General features: G+C 40.3%; 2 protein-coding genes across 2 annotated transcripts in view; one reads left to right on the top strand and one right to left on the bottom strand.

Moving 5' to 3' along the window:
• Positions 1–5,200, top strand: part of LTN1 (listerin E3 ubiquitin protein ligase 1) — a 28,181-nt gene extending 22,981 nt beyond the window's left edge. Inside the window, exons 24-30 of the mRNA XM_082220667.1 lie at positions 334–408; positions 1,271–1,457; positions 2,138–2,309; positions 2,429–2,649; positions 3,476–3,670; positions 4,307–4,474; positions 5,007–5,200. Coding sequence (XP_082076793.1) covers positions 334–408; positions 1,271–1,457; positions 2,138–2,309; positions 2,429–2,649; positions 3,476–3,670; positions 4,307–4,474; positions 5,007–5,069 — 1,081 coding nt within the window. The 3' untranslated portion in view covers positions 5,070–5,200. The remainder of the gene's footprint in view (positions 1–333; positions 409–1,270; positions 1,458–2,137; positions 2,310–2,428; positions 2,650–3,475; positions 3,671–4,306; positions 4,475–5,006) is intronic.
• Positions 5,125–12,713, bottom strand: HEMK2 (HemK methyltransferase 2, ETF1 glutamine and histone H4 lysine). Its single transcript, XM_082220814.1, has 6 exons — positions 12,551–12,713; positions 10,065–10,151; positions 9,080–9,170; positions 8,353–8,436; positions 7,718–7,859; positions 5,125–5,694 (listed from the first exon to the last, which is right to left on the bottom strand). Exons 1-6 carry the CDS (start codon positions 12,679–12,681, stop codon positions 5,588–5,590), a joined length of 642 nt encoding a protein of 213 aa, XP_082076940.1. The 5' UTR covers positions 12,682–12,713; the 3' UTR covers positions 5,125–5,587.
• Positions 12,714–13,004: the final 291 nt, after the last annotated feature.

The raw sequence follows: 13,004 nt of genomic DNA, 5'->3' as shown, positions 1-13,004 counted from the left end.
AGCCGCTTCTGGCGAACCAGAGCGGCACACAGAAATGCCATTTCCTTTCCGCCAGAGCGGTACCTATTTATCTACTTGCACTTTGACGTGCTTTCGAACTGCTAGGTTGGCAGGAGCAGGGACCAAGCAACAGGAGCTCACCCCATTGCGGGGATTCAAACTGCCGACCTTCTGATCGGCAAGTCCTAGGCTCTGTGGTTTAACCCACAGCACCACCTAATGGTGTGCTTACTTGCTAGTAATATCCGATGTTGAAATCCTTTTCAGAACAGATAATGTTGGGCCTTAAAAATATGGATAAAATCTCTGTTTTTTAATTTTTCTAAATTCCAGGTTAATGTCTGACTTGCCTAAATTTGACAATGAGGATCTCAAATCCTATGGTGATGAAGAGGAGGAGCTATCATTGTACGTTTCATTTTATTTATATAATGAATGAAGCAACTGCCTATCATAGTAGAATGTTAAAATCTTCCAACCACTTGCCAGACTTGGATTTTCACGGCTTAAGTGGGAAGATGCACCTGTGATTCTCAATATTGTGTTTGTGTGTGTATGTGTGTGTGTGTGTGCACGCGCACACACACGTGCATCAGGAGCTGTCACATAGTTGCAGAAGGTACACGCCCAAAGAACTGGGAAAGAGTAATGTTCCGTGTTTGTTCTCTTCTTCCTGATGTGTTCACATTTAGGGACATAAGAACCTTGTTGGATCAGACCATAGTCTCATCTGGTCCAGCATCCCATCTCTCATAGCCAACCAGATACCTATGGGAAGCCTACAAACACAATGTGAGGGCGATAATTGTCTCCTGCCATTGAACCTCTGTGTTGAGGACTCACAGACCTCCACTCCTGGGGGGAGGGTAGTATATAGCTATCATGGTGTTCTAAGTAGGGCAAGCTAGCCTTTAAACTGGGTAACGCATTCACAATTTTAAGCAGCGATTCTGCCTTGGGAGTAGCCAGTTGCTTGATTTCTCTATAGATCTTTTTGCTCCTTGCTCTGGGCTTGTTCAGTAGGGCTGGTTTAACTCCCAAATCACATATTTTGATCTGGAAGAAGTTCTTTGTCACCTTGGTAGCACCTGGTAGCACATTCTAGGTGTTGGCATCAAGGACATGAAAATAAAATGAAATTCTCCTGGAGAAAAAGTCCTCCATTGAGGTGCTTGAGATAACATGGCATTGTTTAATGTGCTTACATGTTTGGTACAATGGAAACTGATCTGAGTGTAAAAAAATAACACCTTTGCTGCCCTGACTTTAGGTCCCCACCAGCAGCTCTTATGACTGTGCTTGCCACTCAGGAGGAGTTACTGGAAAACATCCTAGAAGGCATTCCAGTTGGAGAGTTTGCAGTTATTCAACCACTAAGTGATGAGTTTTGCCTTGTTTTGGGATACCTCCTCACCTGGAAATTAATACTAACTTTCTTCAAGGCAGCATCTTCTCAGGTGAATTAAAGGGTTTATCTTTATCACCCTGTGACACGCATATACCCATGTACTTCTCCACATCCTTCTACTGACAAATGAATTCAGCTGTGTTCAGTTACTCCTAATCCACAGCAGTAGGAAATAAGCAAGCCTTTTGCTTGAAAACCATTAGTACAAATAAAAGCATTTCAAATCCTTTTGCCCAGAACTTGGAGCTTCAAAATAGCTGTCATATGGTGTTCCACTATCTATTTTACTAGTATTCCCAAGTCATTTTTGTCATTAAGAAAAAAGTACTTTCATATATCTGAACAAGGGTTATGGTTGTTCTCATGCCAGTTTGGATAAATGATATTGTCTTGTAGCATCTGGCTGTAAGAAGGAAAGACTTGGAAGCACATAGGGTATGTTTCATACCTGGCAACATGAAACCCAAGGCAATCTTACCAGCACATGTCAAATTGACATTGCTAAATTGCTCCATAGAAATATGTATTTGTGATGTTGTATCTTATTTTTTTAAATAGTTTGACCAATGCATTACCATGAATTTCCTTGCAAGTATTAAAACAGTCTTGTCTAATCTGCTGTGAATCCCACCAAGCCTTTTCATACTCCCATTGTATACATTCCTTCAGTTTTAATGCTTCTGAGAACAGATTTTATTGGGAATAATTTTTGTATGGTTTCACCACCAGCTGCGAGCTCTTTACTCACAATATCTCCGAAGAACTAAGAGTTTGAATAAACTATTGTATCACCTGTTCAGGCTTATGCCAGAAAATCCAGCCTTTCCAGGATCAACAGCTGAACTCCCAAGTAAGGATGTAAAAACGTACTTTACTGAGGAGCTTGACTTAGACGTCAAAGGTCAGTCCAAATAGTTTTAGCTTTAATTGACATTGAATTTCTTTCATTGTATGAAACAACTGTGGAGATGTAATTTAACTGTTCTTATTTACAAACCACTTCCCCCATTTTTTATCCAGACACCTCATTGCTGTCTTCCCACATCCCTCATTTGGCATGTTCTGTTTACTGTATGACATTAAAAGATTTGCCAGCCATGGTTCGTCTTTGGTGGAATAGCTGCGAGAAACGAGTCTTCAACACTGTAGATAAATTTACAAGCAAATACGTCAGCAGTGTACTTTCTTTACAAGAAATATCTTCAGTGCAGACCAGTACACAGTTGTTTAATGGAATGATGGTTAGTATCATCTTATCTACATAAATTTATTTCATTCTTTGACAGGTTTGATACTGTAGAAAGTAAATTACCATCGAGTGTTCAGTCAGAAGCACACACTTTAAGGTTGTTTCTGGAAAACAGGTTTGTGCATATATAGTGCTCTGAATTAGGGCGGTGATCATCTGCAGTCTATGTATTATTCTATTGTATGAGATACTTCAGTTAATATCAATCTCTCAACAAATTAATGTCTGGAAATGCCTTCTGGTATTTGTGGGAGCACACAGAACTATTCCAGGATTGTTACTTCTGCTTATTAGAGAGCCAGTGTGGTGTAGTGGTTAAGAGCGGTAGTCACGTAATCTGGGAAAACGGGTTCGTGTCTCCGCTCCTCCACATGCAGCTGCTGGGTGACCTTGGGCCAGTCACACTTCTGTGAAGTCTCTCAGCCCCACTCACCTCACAGAGTGTTTGTTGTGGGGGAGGAAGGGAAAGGAGAATGTTAGCCGCTTTGAGACTCCTGAAGGGGAGTGAAAGGCGGGATATCAAATCCAAACTCTTCTTCTTCTTCTTCTTAAATAGAAAAAGAAAGATATTTGTGCTCATGAATGTTGCAGATATTGTGCTGTCACTTCCAGGGCAGATCTCTTCTATAAGCAGCCACTTTCAGTATCTCTTTTCTAGCCACAGTTAAAAACATTGCACATATTTCAGTGAGGGGAGGAATAGAAGTATATTGCAAGTACACTTTACAAGTGTATATATTTTAGGTGCATTCCAAATTATCTGTTATATGCCTTTTTGACAAGTATTCTGCCTGCTATGGATTTGTTTTTCCACACAGGTAAAAGCTCGATCTGCTACGCGAGAAGTCATTGCTACCTACTCGGTTGATGATATATTCATTGAACTGATAATACAGCTGCCTCCAAATTACCCCCTGGGTTCCATAACTGTTGAGAGTGGAAAGAGAGTTGGTGTAGCAGTGCAGCAATGGCGCAATTGGATGCTACAGTTGAGCACATATCTCACTCATCAGGTACCATGATGGTTTAGTCCTTGCCATGTATTATTATCCACAGGTTAGGCCTGCTCTGAACAGCAGGTAGGTGCAGAATAGCAGGGCAGCTGCTCATCATTGGACAGCTCCATTCTGTCTAGCTCAATAGAAGCTTCAGTCTGAATGCTATCTGCATGGGTACCGAAATTGCCTCCTCCTGAATTTGCACTTGCAAAAAATGTCCAGTCCCTAAATGAGCAGGGAGAGGGAAGTACTTTCCAAGCATGGATCCAGTCAGATCTGCACTCCCCAAAGCCCTTGCCATTGAAATGGCAGCTGCGTCAGTCAAAATTCCTGTTCTTTTTTTAGAAGAAAGTTGTGTAGTATAGCTATTAAGTAAAATGTATGCTTGGCAGATTCTGATCTATGGAAAACAACTCTTGCTAAAACTATAGCAACAGAACTAAATGGTCACCAGATACAGGGGAGTACTTTATTATGTAGTAGACAGCATTAATGGTGGGACACCATGCTGTAAAAAAACTTTCAAGCTATGGTATAACTTCCTTGTAAAATAGTTGAAAGGACTGTGAACCAGTATGAGAAGTGAAATACTCTAAAGACAAACTTGAAATGATGAATTATTGATTCCTGAGACAACTTATTTTCTTTTAGAACGGAAGTATAATGGAAGGCTTAGCATTATGGAAAAACAATGTGGATAAACGCTTTGAGGGTGTTGAAGACTGTATGATCTGTTTCTCAGTCATACATGGCTCTAACTACTCTCTCCCTAAAAAAGCTTGCAGAACATGCAAGAAAAAGTTCCATTCAGCCTGTCTGGTAAGTACATGGAAGAGACAAATTCTGAACCAAGTTTTAAATAAAAGAAGACACAGAAAGCTTCAGTGGCTTTAGGAGTAGTCAAATCCACAAAACTAGTTGAGTTTCAGTAAAATTGAGAGGATAAATCCTCCTGTAATAAGTAGCAAGTCTTTCCCTTAAGAAAACAGAGTTTACTTCCATACTGCATTGTAAACTAATTATCACTCTAGGGAAATTATGCAGCCGACATTCTTGAAAACTGAAAGACTAGGACATATTAGTATAGTATGCTCATATGGGAAAGCTATTAGAAATCATATGGTAGTAAGCCTTAGAATATGATAATTAAGTCCTTAAGCACCCAAATGGGCAAAAAACTTCGTTGAATAGGCTTCAGAAATGGCTTTCATTTTAATTTTCACAGAAGTCACACATATGATAGTTACTCAACTATTTAAGAAATAAATAAAACTTGTTCATCTAGCAACCTTACATTTAACGTAAAATGTATGTCTAATCTGCTTTTAATACTTTTTTTTTATTCTTTCAGTACAAATGGTTTACATCTAGTAACAAATCCACCTGTCCGCTTTGTCGGGAGACCTTCTTCTGAAATGACTTCTCTGCTTCAATGAACTTCTCAAAGAAAATCAACAGCCACAGTTGGATTTAGCTGTGAAACGCTACTTTTAGCTTTATTTACAAATAAAAATCTTAAGTTGTTTGATCAGGGTATTATACAAATTGTATATGGCTTTTATATTAATAATTATTTATTATTACTATATATTAAAACAAGGCATTCTGACATCTCAGGCAAAAACTGATGGTATGTAAAGCCTCAGCTTCTGTGCTTTGGTTAATTCCATTTCCAGAGACTAGAACACCACCAGTGCAATGCTGTGCATACTAGGGGTGCCATATTTTGAAGAGCAAAAAAGAGGACATGGAGCCTCCTCGCCTTCCATGGCGTACGTGCACACCATGCCCTCCAAAATTTCTGTTCAAGAAATTCAGTCCAGATCAAAAGAACTTCTGTCTTCGTTGTGGGGAAAAAATAATACAGGATCAAGTATTATTGTCTTTTGTGCAACCTGTATTCCAGAGTAGTTTTTGTTTAACAGGTAGTCTTCAGGACTTGCAAAATTTAAGTACCGAGAGATTTTCTCTTCCTGCTTGTCTGGAAAGTACTCTGGTGCCTTTTAAGCCACATTTTTGCAATATTTTGATAATTTCATCTGTAATTACAAATGAGAAATCACAGCTCAGTTTAAAGCAACAGATGGGTCCTAGCTTTCTATCAGCCAAAATTATCTTCAAATTTCTTTCAGCATTAATTTTGAAAAAAACAAACAAACAACAAAAAAAAACCACACACAAACACAATCCACCCAGCTACATTTCCTGCCTATTGGCAAAGAGAAAAACCTGTAGAAAACTGATACTAGATTACGAGCACTGCCGTGAGAACAAATATAGAACAAAACTAAGCAAGGTTCTTAACTCCTGATTCCTGACCAGTGTAAGGCTCACTTACCTATCATTTCCAAGGTTCTCTCATTTTAAGAGCTACACACTTGGCTATTAAAAAAATGAATAATAATAATTCACTGCCAACCTAGTCTCAGTTTGACTCTCAACCGAAAAATCTGTTCCTTTGCTACTCCATGATTCACATTTACTTAACATTCAATTACAGCAGCCTCTGACTCGCCTGTATGCCACCTGTAAATAGATGTAGAAACTCTGGGCAAAAATGGATCACTAATCCATTCTACAGCAAGCATTACATGACTAAGCAGTAATAGGCACGTGATGAGTCACAAGGAAGTGTTGCAGCCCCTAACAAAGGCATCCCCAAACTTGGCCCTCCAGATGTTTTGGGACTACAACTCCCATCATCCCTAGCTAACAGGACCAGTGGTCAGGGATGGTGGGAATTGCAGTCCCAAAACAGCTGGAGGGCTGAGTTTGGGGATGCCTGCCTTAACGGAAATATTGCTGTTTACAGCTACAGATTAATCTGTTTGGAGCTCAGAGTGCAACTGGGGTGGGTGACTTTTTGGAACCAGAAATGGAAATTGTATGACCCCTTTTTCTTCCCTATCTTCCTGTCACCTTGCGTCGACGTTACCATATGGTGTTAAAGGATTTAGGTTGGGGGCTAGCTAACCCTAAACTCAAGTGTCCTATGCATTGATGGAAGCAAGGAAGGTTTTGGAAGAATGGGAAAGAGTACGTGTGACCTTTTTATTTCTTTTCCTGAAAAATCTTGGTAAAGTGCAAAAAAGGAAGCGTAACCTCATGGCACAGGTCCCTCTGGTGACCCGAATCCTCCAGAATACCTACTGCAAGATGTTAGGGGAGGCATGTGGCCTTCCAGTTGTTCTTGGTCTCCCAACAGTCCCATCTAGGATGGTCAATGGTCAAGAATTCTGGGTGCTGGAAGACTAACAACTAAAGAGCCACAGGTCTGCCTTGCCTATGTTAAAGCCCCAAGCAGGTTTTTTTCTTTCCTTCCTCCACTATTGCCCTCAACATTCTTTAGACATATTTGGGACTTAATTTTTTTAGTTTTAATTTACATATTTCTGCATACCAAAGGACCCCCCCAAATATGTAAAAGTGTCTTCCTTATTTTTGGGTAGTCCCATTTAGCATCCAAGCCTGAGACTAAATGGCTTTTAGAGGAAATAAGATGGTCATTCTAGCCCCCTGCAGGTGAAGAAAGTTCATGTGATGAAAGGAAAGTTGTATCCTCAATGTTCTGTGCTGGGACAGCCTCAGAATCCACACATTGAGTGTGGATCTATGCATGAGATATACCTTTGCAGCCATCCACATTAAATGCATAAGCATTAGGGGGTAAGGCTGGCCCAGCACAGAACACCTGGGATGGGGTCCCACTTTCCCTTCATCATATGGAATTCATTCATGTGAATATGGTATGAAGGGGGACTCTGTGTTCTCCGCAAGGGCTTTCACTAGCAGTAGCTGAATACTAGACAAATCATACAAGATGTATACAGCTCATATAAGGCATCATAGGAGTGGCTGAATCCAGTCTGGCAAAAAATTGTCTCCAATACTCATTCAAATGAATTACAAAATTATTCTAAAGCATGCCTCTATCTGAAAAGATTTAATGCAAAAAGTAAAGACTAGCCAAACTGTTTTTAGGATATTTACCAAGTGTTTCAGTGTAAACTCCTTAAGTTTAAAGGGGGGGGGGTGGTGGGAGAGAACAGAAGTATTGCTAACCTGGATCATTTTCTTTAATTGCAACTAAGTAAAATAATCCTCTAGCTGAAAGCAAGTCTGACACCAGTGGAAAGAGCCTGTCCATAACTTCTCTGCCATTTTTACCTCCAGCCCATGCTGCCTCTATTCCATGACTGTGAATCTAGAATAAATGAAAAAGGAAAATTGCACTTTGATATACCATGCAGCATTTTAGACAAAATAAAAACAAGATGACCTTTGCAATGAGTGAAGTCAAACACATTTGAAATCAATCAATTATCTAAGTCACACATACTTGTTTAGCTTTTTAACCAATTTTTTAAAGCAAGATGGCCTTACTGTCTATTGTTACTGAAGAATCATCAGGATATGAAGTCTGCAAACCTAAGCAGAGCTCCATTCAACACAAGGGTGACTGAGATAAGATCAGGCTGCAAATATCCAGAAAATGCATGTGCAAATTTCTTAACAGTAGTAATAATGGAAGACAGAAATACTTGACAAGATTAACTAGTTAATAGTGAGAACAGATTTAGGAAATGCTGCAGTTGAATTGAAATTTTCAGACAAGTGAAATTCAACATATTCAGTGGGTAACAACTGTTACCCAACTGCAACAGGCTGATAAACTATTTTCTCAAATGCATACGTACCTCAGCAGAAGGGGTTACTACATAAGGTGGGTTAAATAGCAGTACATCCACTTTCCCATGCAATCGTGGCAACAATGCTGTTACCTAGACATAAGTTGACATAAAATAAATTAACACAACTTTTATTCTCCAACAAAGTTCTCCAAGCCTGCTTGTGTAAAACTTTCAATACGATTTTGTAAAAAATTTGGGGCAGGGTTAGGGGGAAAGTTACAGCTATTCCAGTTTGCTTCAACTTTAGCACATGACCTTCAGTTAGGTCACAGAAGACTGACATCTTATTAAAAGACTGGTTATCAGTCTCAATGCTGTCTCATTGCCTTTATGCTCCAAGAAAAGGTCAAAACCAAAAACAATGTTGTTTTCAATTAACTCACCAAATTACTGGATGAGGATAGTTTTGCTACAATTATTTTCTAAAGGAAGTGAAAAAAGGTACCTCTGTATTAAAAAGATTAACATTTTATAACTTGATCTGATTTAATATTTGTGTTCTGCTTTTCAAGCAACAATGTTGAGATGGAAGTAGCTCACAATAAATAACTTTAAAATTTACAAACATAAGTCACTAGTAAAAAAAAAAAAGCATATAAATACCTCAAAAAAGCTAATTTATTGAACAATATAAACTCAAAGTGCTATATCAGCACATCACAGTGAAGTGTTTGGTATTATGAAAGTATGCAGTATTATATATCAAAAGGATGAGTTATAATTTGAATCTCACCAGATCGGTAATTATGGGCTGAATGTCAACATTATTATGTATGGCTGTTTCTACAGTGCACAGACCTGCCAGAGGGTTGATATCGGTACACCTATAAGCAAATGAGCCGTATTTCAGTTAAAACAAGCAATGTTTTGTCAACCAAGGTAACTGGACATCAAATATCATTTAGATAAGGTGATATTAAAACTGTCACAATGTGATACAAATAAATACCCACAGGTTGCAGTTCCTTATAAGAGTATTCTCTTGTAGTTGGCAACAATTAAGATATCATGTTAGGCATAACAATTCAAATATCCCTATCAGCTCTGACTGCAGGGATTTTGCGCCACCCAAACTTTGAAAGAAAGAATACTGGTAACTTTTATTAAACCAAGATTAACCATGGACTTCCATGCAACATACTGGCTCAGTTCAGAGACCATAAAAACTATGGTGAATGAAGTTTATGATTTGGCACAGCATGTAAACATCTCCAGGCACAGCTGAATCAGAAATACAGAAATAAGTCTTTGAAGCCAAGTCCTGGAAGGATGGAATACTAAAGCAGATAAAGAGGTCTAAAGCATAGTTTGCTTCTAATGCATTTGGAAACTCAATGGTTTAGGTTCTAAACTACTGCTAAAACGAACCCTGATTTGGTGTGATATCTGAACCAAGTAATTAGCTGCACAGAGTTGGGAGATGTATAGTATTAGCTTCAACCTGTGTGTCTTTCACCCAAATGGTCTATTGTAGGAAGGATCTACTGGCATCAAATATACATTCCCATGACTTTAATTACACTTCATATATTTATGCCCAAAGGTTTTTTTTTAAAAAAACCCCCCACTATAGTATACAACTTAATTAAAAGGCCACTGAAGTGCAATTCATGGTAATATTTCTGTGATCTAGGGGTGTGGGGTACATTTAAATAATCATATGCCCCCTGCCTTTACTTATCCTACAATACAATTTAAAATAACATATAAATACTTACAAGTATAACGCTTTGGGTCCAGCAATTGAAGCCAAAAATGTTGAAACTACTCCAGATCCAGAGCCTACTTCAAGGCAGATCTCAATGCTAAACATTTTAGACATAAAAATAAGGGTGCAATGAGATTAACAAGGGCTGTGCCGCTATAAACTATTCAGACAGTGACTACATATTTTAAAAATATCTGGATACAATGTATTTTTCTGTAGAAAAAAATAGAGATTAATATTATCCACTGTAAGCTTTACTTTAAATGGAATGACCATACCCACTAAGAAGCTTAAGTTCTATTTTTATAAATTAATAAGCTTGATTTTTAAAGAGATTAAATTCATTTTCCATGTAGTTTTCAACTTCTGATTTATTAAACTAGTAAATCCTATTTGAAATGCACTTATCCAGTCTAATGATGGCCTTTCAAAACAATTTGTAAGCTGAAGTTCTTTATATATTTTCCATCTGTAAATGCCAGTATGTATTCTAGTTTTGCCTCAAAACCAGTGGGTCATCCTGCAAATGAATGTTTGCTCTAGACACACGTAAGCACAGTTAACTGTCATAACTATAGGACAAGTGTATCCTAGATATCAAGCTGGACTACAGCCATAGTTCTAACAGAGCATATTTTGTGTATATAAGGTTTCAGATTAATCCCTTGGCAACACTACCTTAAAAAGGGAGTCTCAAGTACTACTACTGAGAAAGATCTTGCCACAAGGCTGGTTGAACTCCTTTCAGCAGAAACTGTTCACAATCCTTACTGCAACTAAAGCCAATACGTTGGAACAAAACACTATAGAGCATGACATAACCAGCTTTGGCAAGGCCCTGCAAGGAAATAAAGTAAGGTGGTATGTTTTTTGGTGCTATTAGAAGCGGCAGTGTGAGAGACAGGCACATCTGATCCATGGGGCACAAGTCATCAGGAAATTCTACGTTCAAGGCTCCTTGAAACAGCAGCAATGCTGTTGAGGCTCAGGTGTCCTTGGTGGCATGGAGTGCCTTCCATCAGCTTCAGCTGGTGACCCAGCTGCTCCCCTATCTGGACACATATAGCCTAACTTCTACCATCTATCCTCTGGTAACTTCTAGGTTAGATTACTGTAATGTGTTCTATGTGGGGCTGCCTCTGAAGAGTGTTTGGAAACTTCAGTTGGTGCAGAATTCAGAGGCCAGGTTGCTCACAAGGGCAAAACAGTTTTTGAGCAGTGTTAGAAACTGAGATATGAAAGTTAGGGGCTAAATGGCATCTTAAACTTAGGTTATGGGCGCAACAACAGAATGTCCAGGCGCACTTTTTATAACAAGAATACAAAACAGAAAATAAGAACTGCAGATAAAATCTTATATTCATTTTTCACATGGTCTAGTCCTCTTCTGAAGACTGCAAAAAACCCGCCATGCTTCCCCTGCCCACCCCTCTAATATTCTTAAGAGGGTCTCTTCTCCAGTATTCAGAAGGTGGCTGGAAGCGGGGAGGCACGAAGAGATCTTCCTTTCCTTCCACTCTGCAGTTTTAATCTGAAATCTTAGGCGCAGTACTGTGCCCAGAGCTCAGAAACTACTTGTGCAAATGAAATTCCTTGTCGCAAAACGTGCCTAGAACAATGGGAGTTTTGAATGCTGGGTTTGAGCATATGATGCCAATTTTGGCCTGACTGCACTAGTTTCCACGCCCAGTTCAAAGTGCTAGTTTTGACCTATAAAGCCTTAAATGGCTCAGGATCCCAATACCTAAGGGACCACATTTCCCCATTATGAATCCCCCCAGACCCTGCAATCACCATCTGAGGCCTTTCTTCCTCCACGAGAGGTCCAGAGGGTAGCAATACAAGAATGAGCCTTTTCTGCAATGGCTCCCCGCTTATGGAATGCTGTCCCGAGAGCCCCCCCCCCGCACCTTCATTATCTTTAGGCACCAGGCGAAACATTTATTTACTGCCAATCCTTTGGCTAATTAAACTACCTAAGATCTTTTAAACTGTGTGGGGAAGTTATTGTTTTTGTTTGTAACTATGTTATGCATTTTTGTATTTTAATATTCCAAACCACCTTGTGACAAATTTGGTAACCTTACATTAGGCGCGCACACAAACATTTCTTTCCTTTGTTTTCAGACTTCAAAGAACTCCAAATGCATGGATATACACGTTTAGTTTAACTGCGTGCAATTTGAGGTTTGAGTGGGTTCGGTTTGATGTTTAGCTCTGCCATAGTGGTCTGCACTTTCGCCGTAGGTCCACGCCGCTGTCTTAAAACGTCCTCGGAACGTGACCCACCTGCAGCACCTTCCATATAAATTCACGCGAAGTCAACGAGTTCAGTTTTTGCCAAGAGGCCAGAGCTGAGAGACCTGAGCCGCGCCACCAGCACGCGAGGTGGAAGGCTCCTGACAGGAACTTGGGTCAGCCGTGCAAATGACCGGCGCCACAGCCGTTTGCGTGCGCGCGCATCCTCCGCCTCCCTCCTGCCATTGGCTCCCTCACCTGCCGCTCCTCAGCTCCTCCGCGTCCCTCTCCAGAGCGTCCAGCAGCAGGAAAGTGTCTTCGGCGGGCTCGTAGACCTCGCTGAAGGGGCCCTGCGGCCCCACGTGCCGGTGCCACGGAGTGGGAATCATCGTGGGGCACCGCAAAGGGTTAAACAAACGGCTTCCCGGTGGGGGGGGGAACTGCGCAGCCGCAAAAAAAGTCCCGGATGTAAACACATCCCTTCGTCGGAGGCGGTGGATATTTACAGTCTTGCAGAGAGGCACAGAAAGACCAAAGAAGAAGCTGCCAGCTGCCCGATGAGCATAGATCTCTTGCCGTAGAAGGGCTGCTTTGCTGAGCAGGAGCTTCCGGTGCGTTGCCTGCTGGGAAGGGACCCCGTGGGAAGGAAGTCTGTGGTCCGGATTTATAAACAACTCGCACGGAGCCCAAATTCCGGGTTCAGTGTGGACGT

This window comes from Podarcis vaucheri (assembly GCF_965113315.1).
Source record: "Podarcis vaucheri genome assembly, chromosome: 4".
In the NCBI taxonomy this organism is placed as follows: Eukaryota; Metazoa; Chordata; class Lepidosauria; order Squamata; family Lacertidae; genus Podarcis; species Podarcis vaucheri.
This window is presented reverse-complemented; position numbering and strand designations above follow the sequence as displayed.